The sequence below is a fragment of the Apis florea genome, unplaced genomic scaffold, assembly GCF_048593485.1.
Source record: "Apis florea isolate Af1SG1 unplaced genomic scaffold, ASM4859348v1 contig_3081_pilon, whole genome shotgun sequence".
Classification (NCBI taxonomy): Eukaryota; Metazoa; Arthropoda; class Insecta; order Hymenoptera; family Apidae; genus Apis; species Apis florea.
In genome coordinates, this window is record NW_028256703.1 from 4,055,633 (window position 1) to 4,080,613 (window position 24,981).

The 24,981-nt window shown below is 36.9% G+C and overlaps 4 protein-coding genes across 13 annotated transcripts in view; 1 reads left to right on the top strand and 3 right to left on the bottom strand.

The window, feature by feature from the left end:
* The window catches only part of LOC100863299 (uncharacterized), a 29,003-nt gene extending 26,443 nt beyond the window's left edge, over nucleotides 1-2,560 (bottom strand). For 2 of the 3 annotated variants that reach the window (XM_086908855.1, XM_012488021.3), the window contains exon 1: nucleotides 1,646-2,560. In XM_086908855.1, the coding sequence (XP_086764981.1) occupies nucleotides 1,646-1,690 (45 nt within the window). In that variant the 5' untranslated portion in view covers nucleotides 1,691-2,560. The remainder of the gene's footprint in view (nucleotides 1-1,645) is intronic. The other variant, XM_086908857.1, reaches the window with a different exon arrangement.
* A 1,085-nt stretch (nucleotides 2,561-3,645) lies between these two features.
* On the bottom strand, nucleotides 3,646-13,691 carry LOC100866572 (apyrase). 3 transcript variants are annotated; one of them, XM_086908866.1, is made up of 12 exons: nucleotides 13,553-13,691; nucleotides 8,588-8,793; nucleotides 7,052-7,277; nucleotides 6,420-6,536; nucleotides 6,038-6,118; nucleotides 5,465-5,666; nucleotides 5,103-5,208; nucleotides 4,919-5,013; nucleotides 4,683-4,837; nucleotides 4,416-4,601; nucleotides 4,080-4,168; nucleotides 3,646-3,999 (listed from the first exon to the last, which is right to left on the bottom strand). In XM_086908866.1, exons 2-12 carry the CDS (start codon nucleotides 8,731-8,733, stop codon nucleotides 3,750-3,752), a joined length of 1,653 nt encoding a protein of 550 aa, XP_086764992.1. In that variant the 5' UTR covers nucleotides 8,734-8,793; nucleotides 13,553-13,691; the 3' UTR covers nucleotides 3,646-3,749. The 3 variants fall into 3 exon arrangements, with proteins under 3 accessions (XP_086764992.1, XP_086764991.1, XP_086764993.1); XM_086908865.1 differs by lacking the exon at nucleotides 13,553-13,691 and adding an exon at nucleotides 10,020-10,272; XM_086908867.1 differs by lacking the exon at nucleotides 13,553-13,691 and adding an exon at nucleotides 8,878-9,055.
* On the top strand, nucleotides 11,149-21,201 carry LOC100864605 (protein 5NUC). 5 transcript variants are annotated; one of them, XM_086908862.1, is made up of 7 exons: nucleotides 11,149-11,237; nucleotides 16,176-16,421; nucleotides 17,688-17,919; nucleotides 18,151-18,750; nucleotides 20,089-20,526; nucleotides 20,663-20,852; nucleotides 20,978-21,201. In XM_086908862.1, the coding sequence occupies exons 2-7, from the start codon at nucleotides 16,288-16,290 to the stop codon at nucleotides 21,166-21,168; spliced, it is 1,785 nt and encodes a 594-aa protein (XP_086764988.1). In that variant the 5' UTR covers nucleotides 11,149-11,237; nucleotides 16,176-16,287; the 3' UTR covers nucleotides 21,169-21,201. The 5 variants fall into 5 exon arrangements, with proteins under 5 accessions (XP_086764988.1, XP_086764989.1, XP_003694795.1 ...); XM_086908863.1 differs by lacking the exon at nucleotides 11,149-11,237 and adding an exon at nucleotides 12,475-12,942; XM_003694747.4 differs by lacking the exon at nucleotides 11,149-11,237 and adding an exon at nucleotides 13,734-13,930.
* Nucleotides 21,202-21,417: 216 nt separating this feature from the next.
* LOC100864362 (protein-lysine N-methyltransferase SMYD4) lies at nucleotides 21,418-23,957 on the bottom strand. Of its 2 annotated transcripts, none has more exons than XR_004225117.2 (5): nucleotides 22,898-23,957; nucleotides 22,549-22,829; nucleotides 22,251-22,409; nucleotides 22,008-22,170; nucleotides 21,418-21,928 (listed from the first exon to the last, which is right to left on the bottom strand). XR_004225117.2 is itself a non-coding variant. In XM_003694745.3 (5 exons), exons 1-5 carry the CDS (start codon nucleotides 23,955-23,957, stop codon nucleotides 21,683-21,685), a joined length of 1,890 nt encoding a protein of 629 aa, XP_003694793.2. In that variant the 3' UTR covers nucleotides 21,418-21,682. The 2 variants fall into 2 exon arrangements, 1 of the variants encoding a protein (XP_003694793.2); XM_003694745.3 differs by having other exon boundaries at nucleotides 22,008-22,151.
* Nucleotides 23,958-24,981: the final 1,024 nt, after the last annotated feature.

A 24,981-nucleotide genomic window follows, 5' to 3' on the forward strand; every position in this document is an offset into this window, starting at 1 on the left:
GACAAAAGTCGGTAAAGTGAATCTTATTTAGAGAAATATTTGCTGCCTCGTCGAAAAGCGTTTTCTTTTTTTCTTTTTCTTTTTTTTTTTTCTTTTCCGTTTCTACACCGTTGCATTATTCGCACAAGGAGTCGAGTGCTCATGAATAATGACTCGGGCGAAACGGTAGAGGGAACAAATTATTTCTCGTGTCGTCACAGCCAGCAGCAACGCGAGACAGCATTGACAAATTACTTTTCGGGAGAAACGTGTTACAAGATAGAAAAGTAAACTATCGTTTTTACTTTTGCAATGGAAGTGGCAACTTTTTTAGTTACTAGCCTCGGTGCATTAATCCTTGATCTCTCTTTTTTTTCTTTTTCTTTTTTTTTTTTTTGAAATCTTTCGACACTAAAAATTCGAATAAAGAACGAATTCTACGTTCGAAGAAAATTATGCGTATATTCGCGTCGAAACCTTTTTTCATTTTACTCGATGATCCGGTTTAAACAGGGAAGGATAGCTGTTTACCGCAACGTTAGACATTTTTTTAATCGATCCAAAGCTTTCTTGTTTGGCGTTCCCCCGAGGAACGAATCGTCGCAACTTTTTAATTAGTGACGAGCTTTAAATAACGTCACCTTTTAAAACCGAATCCTTTTTTTTTTCTTTTTGTTTCCTTTCGAACCAACCAGCCAAAGAAATTAACGGTACACTCCGCGGAGGGAAGAGCTCCCTCTATTTTTCTACGGAATCGCGAGATATATCTCGTGCAATCCGGGTTGAAGAGAAAATTTGTTCCATCTTCGATAAAGTAGAGTCGAGAAAATTGAGAGCAAATTCTATTCCCCCGTGGGTAAAAGGAGCTCGGCCAAAGAGTCGAATAAAATGCACGTATATAAGGGAACCTATAGAAAACGGGGACGAGTATCTTGAACATAAAACGAATGCAAATTTACATACGTACCGGTGAGGAAGATACCGGGAGAACCGATAGCGCTATTGGATTCGTGATCCCCCCCCCCCTTTCCTTGTATACGTGGAAAATTTAATCGTATCTCAATTTTCGCGACGCGAAAAATGCGTCAAATTCGACGTCGAACAATCGTCGAATGCAAACACTGCGAGTATAGATAAAAATTCCTTCGAATTATAATTTAGCCAAGTGTGTATATCGGTAAATATGAAATTCGTAATCGAGAGAAATGAAAAAACGGATGGAAAAGATGGGAATAACGAACGAGAGAAAAGAAATTCGAATTTTTTGCAAGCGTAAAATGCAAACGCAACGAGCATTATTGTCAAAGTTTGCAGGATGAGGCGTTAAATGTGCGTGATAAAATGTAACGATAAGCACCGGTGGAAACGAAAGCCGGGAGACCGAGGTGGGACGCGTTTCCTTTCCGGGACCCCTGTAAACGGGCCACTATATATACACGATGCACACAAGGTGTTTCTAAATCGTCGTCCCTCTGGCGCAGACGAGCCACGATTTTTCCATCATTTCTCTCACCGATTTTAATTTCTAAATTGTCTTCTAAAACTTTGATTCTTCTCGAAATCGAGAAGGGAATTCTCCTTTCGTGTCACGATCGGAATAATGGAAAAGATCGGGAGCGAAGAATGAAAATGAAACGAGACCGACTTTATATCATCTATTACGTACCTCGGACAAGGAGTCCTCCGACATCATATCGCTGGTATCTCTCATGACTCCCAATGGAAACTAGCACCGACAACAATCACTCAACGCCCACGTTTTATCCGTTTCCTCCTCGGGCTCCTCGGGTGTATCTTTCTTCGCTCGGTGTTGCTCGTTCCTCCTTCTCCTTCTCCTTCTCTCTCCTCTTCTTCTTCTTCTTCTTCCTCTTCCTATTCTTCCTTCGCTTGCCACTCGTCGTCCTCGTCGTCGTCGTCGTCGAAAGAGAAAGAGTCTAGTTGGCTTTCTTTCTTTCTTTCTTTCACCGATGAACGTGCACACGAGAAACTTGAAACGGGTCGGCTATGACGAACGAGAGAGAGAAAGAGAAAAGAGCGCTCCCTCTTGTCACGAGCACATTGTCCCGATCGCGTTTTCGGACCCGTGTTCGTTTTAAACGCACGTTATAACTTTGGTCGTTGGATCGATCGTATCGTAACGTGTCACTTTCCTCCCTCTTTCTCTCTTTCTATCTCCCTCTTACACTCCACTCCTCTTCACTCTTGCCCTCTCTCTTTCTCTCTCTCTCTCTCTCTCTATATATATATATATCGTTCTTCTTCGTTCACCCGCCGTTTCCCTTCGGAAACCGTGTACTCGCGACACGCACAGCTTCCGTTTCCGATTGGCCAGGACACGTCGGGATGGATTCCTCCGCGTACGATCAACCGGATCCCGGATTCGGTTCCACTTCTTATCGGTGGGACGTGGTGGGATCCGAGCGTGGCGAGCTTGAGGAGCTCACTAGAGGATCGCGGCTCGATCCATCGGTGGACGCGGCTTTGGAAACACTGAGGAGCGCGCTGTCAGGTAACGAAGCAAGGGAGCAGGTCGACGGACAGCCACCAGCCAGACACTGGCCTCCATGACACTGCTCCCGTCCTCCTCTACCCACCAAGCGCTCTCTCTCCCTCGCACCAGAGGCCACGCTGCTCCGCGCTTGCAGCTGCCTTCCCTCCCCTCCCTTTCCAACCCCCTCCTCGCCCCTACGCCCCAACTCCCCTCCACTTCCAACGCCGCGTTCCACCCTCTGCGTTCCCCTTTCGAGACGAGCTCCTTCTCTCTCTTCCTCTTTCTCCATCCCCTCTCTTCCTCGTTCGCTCCGCTCCCTCCCTCTCGCCCACCGTCCCCCTTCTCCCTTTCCCCCCACCTGCCGCATATCTATCCGATTCTCGGCCTCTTCTCCTCCTCCTTCCTTCGCGAACGCTCTCCTCCCCTCTTCCCTTCCTCCCTTCCAGAAGGTTTCCCGCAGAACCGATGTCGAGACAGCACCACCGCCGTTTGACCACGGATCGTCGATCGGACAAACCTCGGATTCCTTGGATTCGGCTGTGAATGACGAGCAAATCCGGGTCAAATCCGTTCGAGGATCCGTTCCTCGGCGGGTGAACGTTCTCCATTTTGCACGAGGAATTTTCGGAAGGAATCGAAAAATTTAACCTGTATTCGGATTTCTAAACTATATATAGTTTAAAGAAAAGACCGATCGAAAGGAAAGTGAATTTCGTGAAATTGAACCTGAACTTAAAAGTTAACGATGTAATAATAATATAACGTGGTAATGGTTTAAAAGGTTCAAGAAGGAATCTTTAATTCCGGTGCTTTGGAATCCTAGCTCGAGGAGATTAATCGGAAAGAATTGGACGAAGGGTGGAAGGGACTGGAGGAAATTGAAAGGTGGATGGCGAATTTCGATGAAGAGAGAGAGAAAGAGAGAAGGAGAGTTCTCGCGGCATCTACAAAGTTGTTCACGCGTCCCGGTGGAGGGGCGGACGAACAGCTGTTATTTCACCTGTTCGATATATTATTTAAATGCTTCACCTGCCGCGATGTCCAGATACCGCGAGATAAGCGGCCAAACGTTTCCTGCTTTCACAAAGATACCGCGTATCGCTTCAAACTTTTTTTGAGAACCGAGAACCAGCAAAATTTGTCGAGGATGAAACGGAACAATCGAACGCACAAAATTACGAAACGCACGGTACATTTATTTCAAATAAATCTCGATCAATCTCACTCGTTGTTCTATAAAAATCAAGCGCGATATAATTATAAAAATATTCTCAATAAATCATTCTTCGTCGAGATCATTTTCGTTTAAAAAGATCGCCCGACGATCCTCCCCGACTAGTATCGGGCTGAGCTTCTTCATGTATTTGGCCAATTGTTCCCAGTCCAAGTATCCGACCTCGTGATTCTTGCCGCAGCTTTTGAAGGGAACGAATCCGTCTCCTGCTCCGACGAGAAACGTTGGCACCACGACTCTGTACCATTCGTCCTGCTTCAAGTCCTCGAATTTCGGCACCTCGCAAGCTCGGCATCTAGAAAAATGAAACGAATCGAACGACACGATTGATATGAACGATCGATATTCGAATTCGAGTACCTCGTTGACAAGTACCTTATTTTAACCTCTTTCACGATCTTGCTACTACCGGTGTAAATCACTTTTAACCCCGACCATGCCAGCTTTTCTTTCATGTTTAAGATCTGAAATAAGACGAAAAAACGTTCAAATATTATTCATCGGTTGAGTATTCGGCCGTTCGCGAAGAAAAGAGAGCCTAACGCATGGCAACACCTGTTACACGCCGGTATATAGAGAAACGTGCAAGAAACAAGATAAATTGGACAAGAAGAAAATCGACCGCATCTTTGTGGAAAAAGCGATTTCTTCAAATAAATTCGTCCCAATTTTTTCCCTTTTTTTGAATTTTTGACACAATTTTGCAAATACCTGCAAGATGCAGCTGCCGTTCAACTCGAGAATGTCCCACGTGTTCTCGAAAGGTTGAGCCATCAACAGATCGGAATACGTAATATCTCTGCCTGCCGAGTCGATGGGAATGCGTATCCCTCCTGTATTCATAACGCCGACCGCGGCATAAGTCCAAACGGTTTTATTCTCCGCTTTATCCACGTACTACGATCAAACCAGCGACGAAATTTATTAGGAGATGGATAAATGAATCGGTTGTCGATCGAAACGACAATGGACACGTACGGAGTCTACCATAGCGTCCGTGATCAAATTTCCAAAGTTGCACTCCTTCTTCCAACATTCGTTGTCCAGATACACCCTCGATTTGGCAATCTTCACGTTCGCTTGCTCGTCCACGGCCACCTTCCACGGTTGCAAAGCCTTCACCATCTCGGGATCTGGAGAGATATTTTGGTCGAAAATTAAAATTCCGATTTAAACATGGAAGATGGATTTTTTTTTTTTTCACTTTTTCCTACCTTGCTCGATCGACTTGTCGAGGAGAATCGGATTTCCGTCCCAATCGACCACCTCGCCTTCCCCGTCGAACCACACCGTCAAGTTTCCCAAGTATCTGCGGACAGAGAGGAACAGAGAGAAGGCTGATTCACGAGAAGAAAAGCGAAGAGAAGAAGTTGGGACAAGCGAGAACAAATTACCAACTTTGTGAAGGCCGCCGCTTGAACGATCAACACCGTTCTGTTGCTCCCCTCCTGGACCACCTCAACCGGATATTTGTCCGCAGGTTTATCGATGAACGGGGGCGGTCCTGAAAAAAAAGGTGATGATCACTTTTCACGCGATCCCTCTCGTCTCGTATCCTCTTCCTTAACCCTTTCGCGACTTCTCCAACAAAAATGTGCTCGAGAAAGATCGTTGTTTTGATCGGTGAGAAAAAAAATTGACGACAAAAAGAATAAATCAATGCTTTCCGGAGAAAAAATACTCGATGTGCAATAACTCGAATCGTATAGCGAAAGGGTTAACTCTCCCTTATTAAAAAATAGTTTTTTAAAAACGAATACCCGTGTAAAGAAAGGTGTGGGAGTGACCGCCGACAACGAGGTCGATTAAAGGACACTTGGCGGCCATTATTCTGTCCACGTCCAACCCGCAATGACTTAGAACGATGATAATATCGACCCCTTGGGATTTCAATCTCCGCGCCTCCTCGTTCACCGTTTCCACCTCGTCCAGGAACTTTAATTTCCCGGTAGTGGCGATTTTCTGTTGTTGTTGGTAATTTCCAAGTCTCAACAATTATGGAAACGTGTTCGTGTTAATCGTTGTTCCGGTTAAATCTTCGCGTCGTAATCGTTTGCATCGCCGTTGCGCAATTCAATCAATCTCAAACGCTTCTTCGAACGCGTTCAACACCGATTCATCGACCATTGAAATTACGTGTAATTTCGCCACGAAAAATATTGTTTTTCGCACGATATTCCTTTTATTATACGCGATATTGTAAAAAAAAGAAGTATCTTCGCGCGGATCGAATTATTGTTCGAATGTATCGTACTTTTAGATTACGCGAACGAAGATTTGAAGAAGGGAACAAGGATGAAACAAGAGAGATACTCAAATTAAGGTGTACGAACGTTTGTGGTTGAGAGAATAACGCCGATCACCCCGATCTTCGTCCCATTTCTCTCGATGATCGTGCTGTTCTTGTACAGGCCCTGAGGATCGAACGCGATACTCGTGGTCAGTGGCGGGCAAAATTTGTAAATAATCGAAATTGCGAACGAATAAAGTTACTTCAACTTATCGTCCAAGCGCGTGTATAACAATCGGAAATAATTGTGATAGCAAACGATCGAATAGTTGAAAAGCGATCGAGCTACGAACCAAGTACACTTTTTAAGTAAGTTAATCGTTTAAAGTAACTTTATTTTTTAACTGGTTACTTTTCCAATTTGGATCAATGTCCAATTCTGCTCGTCATAAAAACTTTTCAAAGAAGGAAATCAATCGATCAACCTGCATCGTTGGTTCCTCGTGCGCGTCGATATTGGTCACCACCACGGGTGCCTTGACCATTTTCAAAAATGGAACCACACCCTCCACGTTATTATCGAATTCGTGGTTCCCTATCGTCTGGAAAAAGGAGAAACGAATATAATTATAACCAATACGATCGAACGATATCTCCGCGGACAGATAATTTAAAAAAAAAAAGAAAATTATCAATCTTTGTTGCCTTTCTTTGGCAACATTACGAAGATACGAATTATCATTCGTTATTATCTTCCCGAAAGTTATCGTTATCGCATAATTACCGCAATCGACCTATTTTCGAAATCATCTCGTTCTTCTCCTCTCCGATTTCATCGATCGCTTCGACGATAAATCCCATCCTCTCGCGTGCGTTTTAATTTTCACGCGATCACGATCCAAATCTTCCTCTTCATTCTCGCTTTATCGAAATGAAATTCGGATGGGATCTCGTTCGAAGCGATCGAGCCGGACGATCGTACGAAACGATCGATTGTTAACTCGTTGACCCAATTAAAGCTCAACTGGCTGATAGAGCAGCGGAAAGAATTCTCTACTCTGTTTCTCTTCTCTTTTCTCTCCTTATTTGATTATATTGATCGTAATTTTCGTTTTACCATGGCGTCGTGGGGCAGCATGTTCATGAAGGTTGCCGTCACGTTCCAACGATGAACGGTGTACCACAGAGTACCCTGATAATGGTCCCCAGCATTAAGGAAAATCGCGTTCGGCCTCTCCTTCAACAACCGATTCACAGCCGTGGAAATTCTCGCTATTCCACCCACGCAACTCTTCTCCTCCCCCTCTTGACACGTTCCGGATCGAGAATTGGTTTGCTCGAACCTGAAAAAAAATTAATAATAATTTTTCGAAACGAAAAATCGATCTATCGTTCCGAAAAGATCGGATCGATTGTTATTGTTACGCGTCCGAGATAGCGCGTGCAGGGAATGGAAATTTTGTCGTCGGTTAATAGAGAATTGAGCAACCGTGGAGAAAAGAAAAAAGGAACACGGTAAAGAAACGAAGACGATTGACCCGAATCATGGTGTCCCTGACCCTGAGATTTCACTTGGCAGGACCTTGGAATCGAATGGCGCATGCCACGCTTTCCGATTCGATTGTTCTGTTTACGTAACCGATCGTCACAGACCCTCTCTCTCGCTCTTCTTTTTTTCTTTTTTCTTTTTACGATTAATTCCTCGAATCGCGAATTCTTTCGATCCTCCATTTTCGAATCTCTCGGATTATTTATTCGCGAAAGATCGTGGATTTGATTAAAAAAAAAAAAAAAAAAAACACGCGAACGTGACGATTGTGTTTAGAGATAACAGGAAATAGAGATAATTTCTCTCACTTTCATCGCTTGAATCGATCGATAATAAGATGATAGATCGAAAATTAACGAATCGGTTTATCAATCGATTAATCACGCGAATATTACAAATTAATGCTGAACGAAATCACTCTTTGTCATTTTATTAGAAGGAAGAGTTTTTGAAAAATTTTGTTTAAAATATTGAAATATTTATATTAGAATTAGAAGAAATTTTGTAAAATGATATGATCTTCCTTTTCAATCGATTCGGAAATCGATTATAATTTCTTCATAATATTCATGCGAGGTTAATAAGATTATTCATAAGATGATATCACATTCATAAAAAATAAATCTTTGACACGTAGAATTTCTCGAATTTATTCAAATAAATGCGAATATTTCCCAACTCAATTTTGTAAAATAACCGTACGATATTTCGAACAATCTTGTGCCTATGTAACATTATTTTTAATCAACCGAACCGAATCAAAATGGAAGAATATTTTTCGCGATCCAGATACTCGAAGACCTACATTTTTCATTGTTCACGATCTTAACAACCTCCATCAACTTTCAACTTTCCATCCGCTATGCTATACACATATCGACCAACAATACGTCTTGCAATTTGCTCAACTAATTTAACGATGAATCGACCCCCTTACTTCATATCTCGCCGGCCATCACTTTTTCTTAACGAGAGAAGTTCAACGATCCGACAAGTTTAGATGGGGCGCAGAACAAAATTAAATTGCAACAATTTAATAGAGGCCGCATTTAACTTAACATTTACTTAACATTTCGATTCGATCGAATCGAAACACTTTCTCACCTTGCGTGGAAATCGTTCAGATGTATCACCGACAACTCGAACAAATCCTCTCGTCCCGGTCCTCTTCCGGTGGATCCGTGGCACGTCAAGAGGACCAGGAACAAGGGCAAGAGCGAAAGAATGCGGGCATCGTGGATCGAATTCATCTGAAATTCGTGTCGAATCTTTTCCTTCGCGAATCACCGTCTTCGAGATCTTCCTCGTATCTGTCGAAAAGAGGGAAAAAAAAAAAATAATAATAACGTTATCTCCTTTTTAATCATGGATCAAAGATTTTGCGTTCGATTTACTTGAACTTTCAGAAGAATCATAAACTCGTGGATCTTTAATTTTCACAATTTTTGCTCGACGTGATTGTTACGACAAGAGATAGACGTTTCGAAAATTATTTTTTATTCGTTTTTACGGATTATCGCAAGTCTTAATATCGCGACTCGAAAGGAAGTCCATTTAAGAATCGATTCGCAGGAAAGATAAGGAAAAATAATTTCGTTGTTCCTTCGAGAATAAAAGAGGCACAGTGAAACGTGTATGAGTTGATCCCGGCGCATGAAAGGAATTTCTACGAATTCGCCGAATTTCTACGATCTCGACGTTCCCGAAAAAGAGAGAGAGAGAGAGAGAGAAAAGAAAAAGGAAGAAAACAAAGGTCAAAGCATTCGTTTATACGTTTAATCATGAATTATTTCCGGCACAATAGGCCAGATTATGAGAGAAAACGAACAAACATGCTCCTCTTCGAGATTCTTCGTTTCCCATTCTCGAAAACAACGAAAACGTTTTTCTCCGACGGATTGAGCAGAAGAAGAAGACAGAAAAAAAGAGACAGAGGAAAAAAAGAAAAAAGCAATCGCGATATCGTTATCGTACCCTCTCTCTCTCTCTCTCTCTCTCTCTCTTTTTCGCGACAAATTTATCAATCACCACTCGCGGAACTAATTTGTCGAATTTGATTAATGATATCGGGGGGGAAAAAAAAAAAAACACTCGTATCCGCGCGTGTGTGAAAATGCGTTACTCTGATAAAGAGCAAGAAAAAAGAAAAAAAAAAGTCGAGGGTCGAAAAAAGAAAAAAAGAAGAAGAAGGAGAAGAAGAAGAAGAAATGCCAATGTTTTATCGAACACGTCATCGCGAACGTTCGTTAAACAACAGCGTGAGTGTAAATATTTGAAACGAGAATGCATAAATTTTGCACGGATGTCGTAATCCTTGAATCGAGAGAGAGAGAGAGAGAGAGGAGGGGAGGCGAAGGAGGAGGTGACGAAGACGAGGAACGGAAAAAACAGTGTCACGGAAGGGGACGTGGGATAATTGACGAGGAGGATTATCCGATTTCTGCGGGGATGGAAACAATTAATCGCGCGCGTGATGATGGCGAAATGCGGTCATGAAACGTGGTGATCAATCGGAAATTTAACGGGGGTAACCCACCTGTCGCGAGCGGCCGCTCGTCGTCGACTGTCCGTCCAGAGGAAGCGCCCGCGTTTCCTCTCCCCTTCCACGATCGGATAAATTTATTATCAGGCTGAAATTTCTTACGTAACGGAGGCGATAAAAGAAAGGAAGATTCGCGGCGAACTTTGTTTCGCGACGAAAAGAGGAAAAGAATTATTCACGAAGAGTTTGATATCGATTCTTCTTTTCCGATCGATATTTAAATTTTTCTTCCAATACGGCGCGTTTCATTCTGTAAACTTGGACTGAATATATTATTCGTGCTGAGAATATATATATATATATATATTCGTGTTACGCGTTAGATCAGATTGAAATTCCTTATGTAACGGATAAAAATAAAGGGAAATTGGGGAGGGAAGTTTGTTGCAACGAGGGCAAACATTCTCGAAGAATTTGATATTTTTCTTGATCTTAAATTTTTTCCACGGCCAATATGACACGTTTAATCCTGTAAACTTGGAGTAAATATTACTCCAACGTGCTAAGAATACGTTCGTGTTACGTGTTATATCAGATTGAAATTCCTTATGTAACGGAGGCGATAAAAATAAAGGGAAATTGGTGGGAACCTTGTTGCAACGAGGAAACATTCCCGAGGAATTTGACGTTTGATTGATTCTTCTTGGCGATCGAAGTCCGAAAGATCGATACAATGCTGATTTTAAATATTTCGGTTAACCTCGAAAATAAATATTATTCGTGCTAAGAATAATGTAACTCGTGTATGTTACTTTTATCGAGATAAATCTTTTGATAACAAATCGTCGAAAATCACGCGTGTTCGTTGTGAACGGACGAGTAATAAGAATCAGATAAGAATTAATAAGAATCCGGCGAGAGAGGATAGCTAGGCAAAGAAATTGAGAAAAGAAAATGTGTACCGCAAAAAGATTCGAATTATGCTATTATCCTTGATCCGAGTCGATCTGAGAGAACGATTTCCTAGAAATCGGCCTCCGTCGAAGATGGATTACGGTAGAAAAACTGTGCAAAATTGAGGGAGAGGGTTGGTCGGGCAAAAATAATTTTCGGAGGCATTTAACGATCCTCAGGTTCTTCGCCTTAGGATACTTCTTACCTGACTCAGTTTCTCGTTGTCCTTCGAACGAGTAACATCTCTTGCATCGAGATTCAATAGCAGTGAAGCGCGACCTTGTGCGATCCTTGATCCCCATATCGATTGGAAATTTTGTATGTATCATTTGGTTCAATTATTAAACAAAATTAATTATTTCGATGGAATAAGCGGGAACGAAGTGGATGACTCCTCGAATTAATATCCAAAGCGCAATCGGTTGTAATCGATGGATAATGGTTGAAAAACTCGTTTAAAATTCCTCGTGAACGCGCGTCTCGTTCATACATCGATACATCGATCTCATATACATATTTTACCATCGAAGTCAATATAATAGGAAAATAAAGTGAATATTTCTAATTGCTTGCTACGATTTAATCGATTCGCAAATTAACATTCGAGCGCAATCGGTATAATTGATGGATAATGGTTGAAAAACTCGTTTAAAATTCCTCGTACCTGCTCTTTCTCTATAGAAAGTGAGGTTAGAACGTTCGAAGAAGTTGTTCGAATATTATTCCCAGAATTCGCTTCGCAAATAAAAAAAACAAAAGGAAAAATGGATGTATAATTTGGGGCACAAGAGAGAAAATAATTGACGCGATAGAACAGCCATCCATAAATTGTATCGGCCGAGAATCTCTCTCTCTCTCTCTCTCTCTCTCTCTTTCTCTCGATGCAACAGCGTATATTACGAAATCGTGGCTAATTAACGAGTTAACAAACTTTGCAACATCCCGCTAAAACGATTGCAAAATCGGTGCTCGGTGAAATTGCGTTTTCACCCGCTGTTGAAATTAAAATCGATATTGTTGCGCGTCTATACGCGCAGCACGCGTATTATGCATATTACTTAGAAGAGGGGGGGAGGGAGAGGAGTAGAAATTGAAAAATAAAAGTGTTTTCACGCGTTGCTCGTAGAAATACATAAATAAATAATTGTAACGCATTCACGACTCTTTTTACGATTCCGTTTTATTAACGATGATAAGAATATAATCAGAATTTTTTACGATCGTCATCGTTGTTGTTCCTATTACGCACTTGTCGAAGCGTAATTTTTCTATTCTTTCATTCATTCGAATCTTCGTCTCCCGAAGATCCTCTCCCTGAAAAAATATCGACGCGTCACGATTCTCTCCCTCGAGAGAGAAAGAGAGAGAGAGAGAGAGAGAAAGAGAGAGAGAGAGAGAGAGAGATCGAAATTTGTCAACGAAAAACGGCAAGCGGCGTGGTAAGGCGAGAAAAGGATATACAGGCCGCCAACAGACGTCGCTAGGCGACGGTAGGGCGTCCTGGCGCATTGACAAGATTATTCTATATTCTTAGTCTTAGTGTGTCGCTTAATAAAGCCGCGACTGTGATCGAGTAACGATCCACGCAAGACGAACGTCGTGGAACATCTTCCTTTGCCGGAAGATGAGCGCATTGTATTCCCCTTGGACTGTGTATCGCGATAACGTGTCATCATTTATGTCGTTATATCGTGTCATTAGAGTGAAACGTTACGTAAAAAACGATATCCCTCGCCTCGTCCCTTTATCGTGCTCGTGAAACCATGTGAAACGGAACGAGTGGAAGCCACTCGCGCGCTCGCATCGAGATAAAGAACGATCCGACACGAAAACGTGTTCACGATGATGCGTGAAATCTCGTCTCGACAAATCGTTCCAATCGTTACTTTTTCCTCCTCCTCTCCCGAACTGTTTCTTTCTCGCGGTTTGTTTATCGAGTTTGATCGATGATTTGATAACGTACGCGTTATCGACGTAAGATAAAAACGTGATCGTTGTTTAGACGAGCACGAGATAAAACGAGGTTAATAATTACGAGTTTTCTTTCAAGATTAATCAGCAGAACGGCGAAGAAAGAGGCGCGATTCGTTCTCCCGATAAAGCGAGGATTAATTATTAATTAAATGCGTAATTATTTTTTTTCTTTTTTCCCTCGGGTCGCGTATCGAATGAAACGAGACGATCGATCCCGATCGCGTTTAAGATCGCGTCGATAATTACTTTGATTGAAATTAATCAGATAATCGCGTCTTTTCTTCTTTCTTCTTCTTTTCCCTCTTTTTCCCTCCCCCCTTTATTTTTCTTTTTTTTCTTTTTTCTCGTCAAAGGAACGAAAATAAATAGTCTCGAAATCTCTTTCGATCGATTCATTTCGCTTTCTATTTTTATTTGCGAAGTGCAGTACATATACCGTGAAACGTTACATAGTTGACGATCGCGTCACGTTCACGAGGTAACCCTCGACACAATCGCCGTTCCCGTTATATTTAGCTCTTAAAAATGGATAATAAAAAAGACAATTCGAATCGCGTATGATCGATCGAACAGCTTCAACTTGCCATTGAACTTGAAAGCGCAAATCCAAATCAGCTTGCCAAAAAATCTTTATACACACATATATGTATATTGAATACCTGTGGGTGAAAAAAAGAGAATCAATGCGCGGACGATGAGAAAAACTCTCGAACGCGTCCGTTTCGCGATCGGATCTGCATGCGAGCGAATCTCTCGTGTGTTCCCCGAGGGGGGAAACCACGTGCACTCACTCGTTCCACCGTAATAAAAGTCGACCACCGCTCACGATCTCGACCGGTCCGCACCGAAATCCGCACTGTTGGGGGACAAACGGAGGCGGCCCGAGCTTTTCGGTCGACGATCGCGTTCAGTCGACGTTGATCGCTCGGCAAAATCGGGCGGAAAACGTGGTCGCAGAGCGTTATAGGCTAGCCGTGGCCGTGTGATCGTGCGTTGTGCAATCGGCGGATACAATACGCATCGCCGAGGATCGACCGGTGAGTGATTGGCACCGGGGGCATCCTTCTTTCGTTTTTTTCCTAGCCGCCGCGCATTATTTTTAGAGCGGAGAAGTGTCGGTACGCGCTCGAATCGAATCGAAACAGCCGAAATGATTCTCGAGTTACGAGAGTTTCGCGCGCTTCTCCTGCAGACAGATCCGCTCCTCCTTCGTTCCAAGGATCTTTTTGAACGTTCGATTCGAACGACTCGATTATGTATACGATTGTGTTGCGATGTCTTTTTTTTTTTTTTTTTTTTGAGAGGGGAATGAAGTTTTTTGGGGAACGAAGGAACGTTCGGGTGGTGGATATATTTTAATTTAGATTAAATTCGATCGAGGAAAATGAAAAATTAAGCGAGAGCAAGAGTCCGGGTTTTTTAACAGCTTTATTTATGTCGTTCGGATCACGTTGGAACACGTAACACGTGTTTTTTTTTTTTTTTTTTATTACGGTATCTATGTGCGTCAAGACTCAAGGACAAGAATATCTTAATTAATTCGCCGATTTCGAGTGTTCAAAGAGGTATGATTGCGATAATTCGATTTCGATATCCAATTATTCTTTTTGCCGTTTCTCTTACCGGTATAATCTATCGCGCTAATCCATCGTCAATATTTTTAACGGTATGTCGCTTCAATTTATCGTACCTGAGATTCTTATCAATGTGGTTTCAATGTATTGTTGTTAGTTGCAGTTGCACACTCAGCTCATCAGTAAGCATTAAGAATACGAAATCGTCGATTCTCTCGAACGATTCGTACTATTCCTTTTTTTTTTTTCGAGAGAGAGAGAGAGAGAGAGAGAGAGAGAGAGAGAGAGAGAGAGTGTAACACAACTAGTTACGCTCAATCGATCCATTTCACCAAAATATATTTTGATGAAGGGAAATTATTGAACGGGCAAGGCTTTTACTCGAAACAGAAACCAGTTTCCAACGAGCTAGTATGAAATTCAATGAAGAAATAGATGACGTAAAACAGATAGACCTCTTTTTCGCGTTCAAAGATATCAGGTAATACGAGGTGTTACCGTTTCAGAGCACGCGCGCGTTGCATTTATTTAAATAATTTATAAACCTTTATGAATGATATTTTTTTCCCGAAGCGATTGTAATTTGTTACGTAAAAAAAAAAAAAAAAAAAAAGAACCGCCCTTCCCAATTCATGCCTCTTCCATCAAATGACGATTTGTACTTTTTCTGCCAACTAATATCGTTGATACTCTGTATGCGCGTGTACGAATGCGACGAAGAATTTTCGCTGACTCGAAATCGCAAGCGGTAAAAAAAAAAAGAAGGAAAAAAACCTCGGCAAAGTCGCAAAAGTACGCGACAAAGGAGCAAATTTTTCGCAAAAATTTCACGGAAAAATTTTCTTTAAACGTATATAATAAAGCGATTAATTACTAGCTACGTCAATACGACACGTAACACTTACGGTTTATGTTACGAGAAAAGACATTGGAGATATTCGGCCAACTTATCTTACGAAACTTATGTTTAAATATTCGTTAATATGAGGGGAACGAGTACGAAAGAATTATTATTAATTCTACGGAAAATTTGCTGTAAAATATTCGTAATAATTTTGTATATATCGCGTAACAGAAATTTAATCATCGCTTTGATCCATATAAATCGTTTTTTCTTTTGTTTCTTTCTTTTTTTTTATATGATATCTCGTTCCACGATGCTTTCACGATATTGATCCGGTAATCAATCGTTCCACGATATATCCTCCCAATATGATGCTTGTTTCCGTCGAATGAAATTCGACGGAAATAGGATTTGGAGAAGACGGTGATTCGTTACGATCGTAAAGATTTTTCTCATCACACACGGGACGGAAGTCTGCTCCCTTCTTCTTTTTAACGACGAGGAATCGTTTAGGTTTATAATAACAAAAATTAACGAGCTGGAAAAAGCGGCGAGTGGCAGCGACAATTTTATTTTTCTCCTTGCTCAGTGGAATATTTCAAAGGCAAAAACTTTGATTCTTCCTTGAAATCTATCGATCCGCGAAATTAACGCGTCTTTGTCTTTTAGAGCGAAGTTCTAAAAAAAAAAAAAAAGAACGGATAACAAGAAAGAATATAAATAATATTTTTTATTGTTTTAATTTTTTTCAATAATTTGCCGTTGATAAAAATTGGACAAGATCAGAATCGATGAAGGTTAAACTACTTTGACTTTACTTTGACTTACTTTTTTTTTTTTCTCTCTCTTTTCTGCCTCTAATAGCCGCACAATATCGACGCCGCATGTCTCGTTATCTTTGAAACAACCAGATAAACCAGCGTGAAATTGGACAAAAGTGCATAATTGGCGAAAAGTGAACAACAAAAGGGGAAAAATGATGATGATTATTTGGATAGTGTTCTCCACCCTCTTGGCGTTCTCCAACGAAGTCCTGGCCAATCCTGTCTCCGAGAAAAGTGACGACGGGCTCACCCTCAGAATCATTCACACCAATGACATGCATTCGAGGTAAAAGATTTTTTTCTTTTTCTTTTACATCCTCTCCTTTCCTATACTTCCTCTTCTTTTCTTGGGAAGAAAAGAAGGCGAACGAAAAGGGGAGGAAATAATTGTACGTTCTGAATAATTTCTTTTACATTTCCATCAAATTGAACGTTTTTTTTCGTCATGGCGGTAATCTTTCTGTCGTTATCTTTCTAAAAATTTTTGTAAAAAAAAAAAAAAAAGATGAAGAGAGCGCAATTTTATCGCGATTAATCGATCCAATCGTTCGATCCAAACAATGGAAAGATAAAAGAGGAAATATTCGCAAAGATTTCGTTTTGTCGGCATTCGCATTATGCGCAAACATAAGCATATTCGATTCTCGTTTCTATCGCTCTACTTCTCCATTGTTCCACCTTTATCTTTCTATTATTTTTGATTTTTATCAAATTTCTATTATACAAATCCCATTAAAAATTCTTAACGAACGTGCAATTAAAAGAAAAAAAAAAAAAATCCACTCCTAATCTGTAATGTAACTGTTCATTTTGCAATATTTGTTAAGAAAATATTTAATCAATTGGAGAAAATGCATCGTGTACGTATAATTCGTACATTGTCCCCCTGTTTATACGTCAACACGTGTATCGTTTCGGTCAAATATTTAATCAGTTGAAATATCAATGACACGCGATCACAGTAATTGCAAACAAGTCTAAAATGATAATTAACCGTCGACCGATTTTAACCGTTAATTTTCTATACTCGCTGATCGAATATCTACATATATATGTTTGTCGTGAATCCAAGTAAGGCATTGTTCTCCTCTTTTTTTAATTCCTTTCTTTTCTTTTCTTTTCTTTTCTTTTTTTTTTTTTTTTTTTATATACAACACGCACACAGATTCTGTCCTAGATACATACATATATATATATACGCGTATTTTTTTTTTTTTTTATTTTCCTTTCTCTTTTAAAGAAGTCTTGTCTCTTAACAACACGTTACGTCCAATGCCAAGCTAATTTGTTTATCGACAGGCATACGTACGATAATGGAAATGTCAAGTATAACACGATCTTTTAATTTGTTTCTCAAGTCGTTTACGAAGAAAAGACACGTAACAAGAGAATTCAATAAAAGAGAAAAAAAACGATTATTTTTGTTCGCGGGATAAAAAGATCGCGAGGATCCACTGTTATCGTATCACCGTTACCGAGATTCCCTTCCGTCATCATTCTTTGCTTGCATTCCATCGATTGACACGATTGACGAAAGTCATCATTCACGCAGATTCGAGCAGACGTCGAAATTGTCGGGCGTTTGCTCGGCGAAAGAGGCGAAGGAGAAGAAATGTTACGGAGGATTTGCCAGGCTAGCGACATTGATCCGGCATGCGCGAAAATCGCATGTTCCCTGCCTATTCTTGAACGCTGGGGATACGTATCAAGGATCTATCTGGTATAACGTGTACAAATGGGAGATAGTGGCCAAGTTCATGAATCTTTTGGCTCCAAACGCCACGGTACGTCAATTCCTTTCTTCTTCGATCGATAAAAAAATTGATACATTTTTTTATCATCCTATCGCATCCTCCTCGTTTCGTTTTCTTAACACGATACAATTAATTCGGAAGGAGAAGTTGAAGCGAACTAACTGCTGGAAATGAATTAGATTTTTGGAATAATCGTAGTTACGACAATCATCGTCCTTTGATAATATCCTAATTCTCTTTCTGTTGATACGTTGATTACAGAGCTTAGGGAATCACGAGTTCGACGATGGTGTGGATGGTCTGATACCGTTCATCCAGAACGCCACGTTCCCAATTGTGACTTCCAATCTAAATTTAAGCAAGCAACCAAACTTGGCCGCGACCAAGTTGCTGAATAGCACGATACTGACCGTGAACGGAGTGAAGATCGGGATAATCGGCTATCTGACGCCCGACACGAGGATAATCTCTCGGACGGACAACGTCATCTTCCTAGACGAGGTGCAGAGCATACGAAGAGAGGCAAAGGAATTGAAGCACAAGGGTGTGAATATATTAATAGCCGTTGGGCATTCCGGATTCAAAATGGATAAAAAGATCGCACGAGAAGTGGAAGATATCGATATAGTGATCGGTGGACACACCAACACTTTCCTTTACAACGGAAAACAACCGGATAGGGAGATACCGGAGGGGCTTTATCCAACGGAAGTAATACAGAAAAGCGGGAGGAAAGTCTATGTGGTTCAAGCTTTCGCTTACACTAAATATCTTGGCAATTTTACGGTAATTTTCAATGATAAGGGAGAAGTGGCCAATATTAGTGGGAATCCCATTCTTGTGGACAGCAGCATCGAACAGGTGAGCGTTTAATTTTAAACTTACTTGCCACCATCATTTATTCCTCCACAGGGATTTATGATAGTTTATTCCCGAGAATAAAAAGAAATCTTTTATCGTATATAAAAGATATCGATCGTTAACCTGTTATTAAGCCTAGACAAAGGATGATGTTGAGTCTGAGAAATGCCGTTTAAATCGACACTTGTATAATTGTGTAATATTTTTGATTCCAAGAGCGAAATACTCCAAACACGACTGACTCAACGGCGACCAACATCATTCTGATTCGAGGAAATCTATAATAAATATACGCTGATCGATCCTCTGATTATCTTGATTATCTTTTTGTGCGCTGATCACCACCTCGATTCGAGGAATTTTCCTCCAACTTGGGGGTGTCGGGATATTATTGGTTTTATTTATCGTGCCCTATCGATTACACTTATTGTGGCATTGCGAAGAACATCTAATTAACACTTCACACTGTTGCGAATAACATCGTGCTCTGTGACCCAATTGTGAAAGACCCAGCTCTCGTATTTGTAATACGGTTTACTTATCGTTAAAAAAATACATCAGCTTCTTTACCAAAAAGGATTTTCGACACGTGTATATATGCGCTCAATAAACTTTCACCTATCATTATCAATATTATTGCGGGCGCGAACAAATTTATTTGACGTAGTGGCGATAAATTAGATAACGAAGGCTATTGAATGATTATTATTATTTATACAAATTAGGAAAAAAAATTGTTGCAATAATTAGATTTAATTATTTTTGTTGAATCGCGCATCGAAAGATCGAACTTTGAACGTTTTAAAAATTAATTGGCGATTATACTATATTCTATTCAATTATATTTTTCCATTGTGTCCTATCGTATGTACTTATATTTTTATATTTCCTACCTATCTTTTTATTCTTTGATAATATCGATAAATTTTGATAATAAACGTTCGATCCAATGTAATGTAATATACGTATATGTGCCACAATAAATTGAACATGGATTCAATGAAAATAATTAATAATAGAGAAGATTTACGAAATCGATGTATATTAATTATTTATCTATCTGAATTTGAGTCGAAAATCAAAAAATATTAATATGAATATAGGGAAGAATCAAATTCCAAACGTGATATCGTAGATAAGATGTACGACAATTTATAAGTTAATTTCCACAATCTTATAATAGGAAAAACTTTCTCTTAATAAATTTATTTAACGAGAAAGAATATTCTGTATAAATTTTAGTTGTGTGTATATGAATTTCATGTAATATTTTCTTGCTTTCTATATTTTTTTATAATTGTAATTAATAAATAGCTTCTTATTTTTGTTTCTTCATAGGCGGAGGATATTTTACACGAATTGGAACATATGAGAAGAAATATTGATAATATTAGCGGAACAATAGTTGGAAAAACTCGAGTTCTTCTCGAAGGAGATAGTAAAGTTTGTAGACAAAAAGAATGCAATCTAGGTAATTTGATTACAGATGCCATGATTGATTATAATGCTGGTGAATATGCAGATCAAAATAGTTGGACAGACGCTGCGATAGCCCTTCATAATAGTGGCAGTATTAGAACTTCTATCACAAGAGCTAATGATGATAAAGTTACAATGGGAGACATTCTTACTGTGCTACCTTTCCAAAATACCATTGTAAAAGCTTCGTTAACTGGAGAAATGTTATTATCTGTATTAGAATGGAGTGTTTATAATCTGGAAAAGAATAATAGTATTAATCTTGTTGGGGCATTTCTACAAATCTCTGGACTTCAGGTATTTGTTAATTAAATAATAAGTAAATTTAATAAAATATACATATGTCCATATTCACACAAAAAATTATTAAAAAGTCGGAGAAATACATAATATAATATTTGTATTAATAATAAAAAACATTTAAAATATTTAGGTGATCTATGATTTATCTCAACCAAAAAATTCAAGGATAGTTTCGGTAAAAGTATTGTGTGCATTTTGCAATGTTCCAACATATAGCAAATTAGAAAAAAATCAAAGTTATAATGTACTTCTGACTGATTTTATGCAAAGTGGTGGCGATGGATATTCTATGTTAAAGAATCTTCGAACTCAACCTCTTGGTATATTTATATATAAGTCTTGTCAAATAAAATTTTTTTATTATTTTTCGATTTCATAAAGTTTTTTATAAATATAATAATAATAAAGTATTTTTTTTTTTTTTTTTTTTTTTTTTTATTTTTAGGTATTACTACAGCAGATATATTAATGGAATATTTGAAAAAACATAGTCCTGTGCACCCTGCTATTGAATGGAGAATTACTTACTTAAATGATCAAATTAAACATATATATAATAATAGTTCTAACAGCATATATCAGTTTATCAAATTAGCAATTTTATTACCAATAATTAGTTTGTTACTAGCAAGATAGATTCTATATGTAATACATTCTGAGAAACCGACATTCAGTATTTTAAAACTTCATAATTTATACCCACATTTTATGTACGTTCTACCTTTCTCACTACCTCAAATATGATATGTATATTACAAACTATTTTGATGTTATCAGTAAAAATATCATAAATACTTAATTATTTGGTATAATGAAAATACTTTAATTGATATTTTATATTTTGGATTTTTTTGTCAATCGATATTTAATAAATAATAATAGATATATCATATATATCACATATATTGTTATAAACATTGAATACAAATTCACATACAGATGTTATTATAGTAAATAAATGTATTTATTACAAATTTATTTATAAAATAGTATATAAATATATAGTACAAATATTAATAAATTATTAAATAGACATTTGTATAGAAATATTCTATTTAGAGAAAAGAAAGAATAGCTTCAAATTCATATCTTTTATATAAAACATACTATTAATTCGTTTTTTCTTTGTATAAATTTTATTGTATATTATTTAAAGATCAGGAATTTCGAATCGATTTCCATTCAAATCATAGACACGTTTCAAAGTTTCTACCACATTATTCATTTCTTCACAAGGCATTGACACTAAGTCATATAATACTTCGATCATTCTTAACAAATCGTCAACAATATGTTTATCCGATATATTTCCTTCTGTCGCGATATCGACATAATTATTGAATTTTCTTAATACATGATTAATTTTGCTTTCATCTTCTTTCTTCTTAATTAAACTCTATAATAGAAATAAATTATAAAAATAAATAATAGCAAGATAAAATTTTTTGAAATATTTTAATTATTAATTAATTTACTTTAAAGGATTTTAAATTGTAATATAATGGCCAATCTTCTTGACATGCTAGACAATTACATTTAAAATAATATTGTTTCAAAAGTTCTTTTTGCCTCTCTTCTTTTGGAGTAATTGCATAATGTTGACCATAATTATCATATAACTTAAAAAAAAGAATAGATCTTTTGTTATATTATATTAAATTAGTTCAATCATCTATTATTTTTATTATATTTATATGCCAAAATTTCAATATATATACCTGTTCGCCTTTTTTAATAGGATATATAACATAAATGATCATGTAATTAGATCTTGAATGTCTTAAAATATTTGGATTACAACTATGATTAATTAGACTAAAAAATGGCATAGCTACAATACCACGTTCAACTGCATCTAATCCACATTCTTCGGAGAACTAAAAATAATCATTATTAAGAAAATGATTAAGCATGAATTATTAAAAGAAAAAAAAAAATTAGATAAGAAAAAATAATTGTCATTTACAAGAATAATTGTCAAAATTACATAATATTATATTTCTAACAATTACATACACTGTGAATGTTACTAGGAATCAACTGTTGATGTCTTAATATAAGACCACCAACAAATGTAACATTATCATTTTTTATTAATACGGATAAATCTTTCCTTAATGGACTTCCAAACATATTACTACACGTTGCCAGAAAATATAAAATAAAGCTTGCATCTAAGGATCTTCTAAAAAGATCTTGTACTGAACGTTTTTCAGTGTTAGTTATAAGACCTAACAAACTTCTATATTTATCACTAAGAAACATTCCATTTTTAGAAAAACCTTTTGTACGAGGATCTGTAAACATTATATTAATGTTATTAACACTAATATTAATTTTGATACGAAAATATATTATTATTTACCTTCACAACTCTCAACTTCTTCTAATTCTTTTCTTAATTCTTGTATACTTGTAGCTTCTCTTACAGCTTGAATAGCAAGTCTCAAACTAAATAAATCTAATTTAACAAAATTCATTTGTAACATAGAAGGAAATATTGCACATTCAATATCATGATATTTTTTCCATTCCATAGCTTTACATTCTTCTGAACAATACATAGCATATGTACAATATTCACAAGGTATATTAGCCCAAGATACTTCTAAACAATTTGAACAATGAGTATGTATATTATCAGGAGTTAAAATTAATGAATAAGGTTTTTCTATTGCAACTACTTCACCGGGACTTATTTTACGGGTAGCCACAATATGTCTACCATATTTGTCATTATATTTTATTGTTATTGCATCAGAAGCACAAGGAACTTCAATATTATGAGTCTTTATCTTAGGAAGCGGTGCTTGTTTCATAAACTTTTCTTTTTTAAACTTTTGAGATGGTAACACATTTTTTATAGATTTTAATTTTTCATTTAATTTTTTTCTGTCATCCAAAGACATTTTTTCCAACCAATATTGTGCTTCTTTTATAGTGTCTTCTATATTAGGATGTTTAAGTGCATTTAAACATTCAACTTTTCTCACATAAAGCTTAGCACGTAGATTATTTGGATATGCTAATGCTAATGTTCTATCTATGTCTTGAATGCATAATTCATATTTATGTAATTTTAATAAAACAGCTGATCTATTAGCATATGCTAAAGCAAGTTGTTCAGATGGATAAGGAGCACAAGCTATGCTTTTAGTATATAGTTTCAGTGCTTCTACACAAGTATAATTTTTCAATGGAGTTGAAACAAATATCTTATTACCCTGTTCCCTTAATTTTTCAGATTCTTTTGCATCTTTTTTATTATCACATATTTGAGGAACTATATTATATTCTGACATAACATTGAGAGTAAACATTATACGTTCTTCATCTGTATTTAATGTTTTATATTTATGAATCAAATCTTGATGTTTATTTGCAGCAATTATTTTTGCATTTAATGCATCTAATATTTTTTCCATTTTATTTTTTTTTAATATAACGTTTTACATAAAATTATAAATCTTCATATAGAATTAATATACAAAATATCTTTGTAATAATAAATCATCATTTCTGTTTTATATCTGATTATATATAATCTTGTTATATTTGATGAAATTATTCTTATTACGTATAATTGCTTATATGTAATCCTTGGAACTTTTTTTTTTATAAAAATTATTATAATACCTTCAAATACTATTTAACAGACTACAACTCCACTTAAATCTAACTAGTTAGTAAAAGAAATAAAATTGTAATTGCAAAAAATCGAATAAATATTTTTCTTTTCCTTTTATCAAGTTCAAATAAAACATGGATATCTAATACAATATATTAAGATTTCAAATATGATAATTTATTCAAATAAAAAATATCATTGTTAATTAAAATCACTTAATAAAAATCTATTTGGATAATAAATTAAAATACTAATTAACTAATTAACTAAGATTATTTAATATGAAACAAAGTATCAATTAATTTTATAGAAATATTTATAAAAATTTATTTTTATCGTTATTTTATCAATAATTTGTTGAATACCATATCATTAAAAATAATATAATTTTTTAAATAACAAATATTTTAATAAAACATTTACTCAATGATTTATGATATAATCGTAAAGTTTTATGACGTATCTTTTTCTTTATTTTTTTCAACTAACAAAATGGAGTTTACAGTATAGATACATATATAGAAATTTTATTTTATAATACGATATATAAAATAATATAAGTATACATATAAGATATATATATATATTTTTGCTTGTACATTTTGTTTTTATTATTTTGTTATTAAAAATTAATTCAATATACAAGGATATAATAAATATAGTAGAAAATGTTTCCTATAAAAAAATTTTAAATATAATCTCTGAAAAGTTATACCATCACATTTAAAATATAAATTATTAATTAATATTAAATAATTATAAATTATGAATACAACAAAAATAAGAATGCAACAATCTATAAGAAATGTATACATATAATC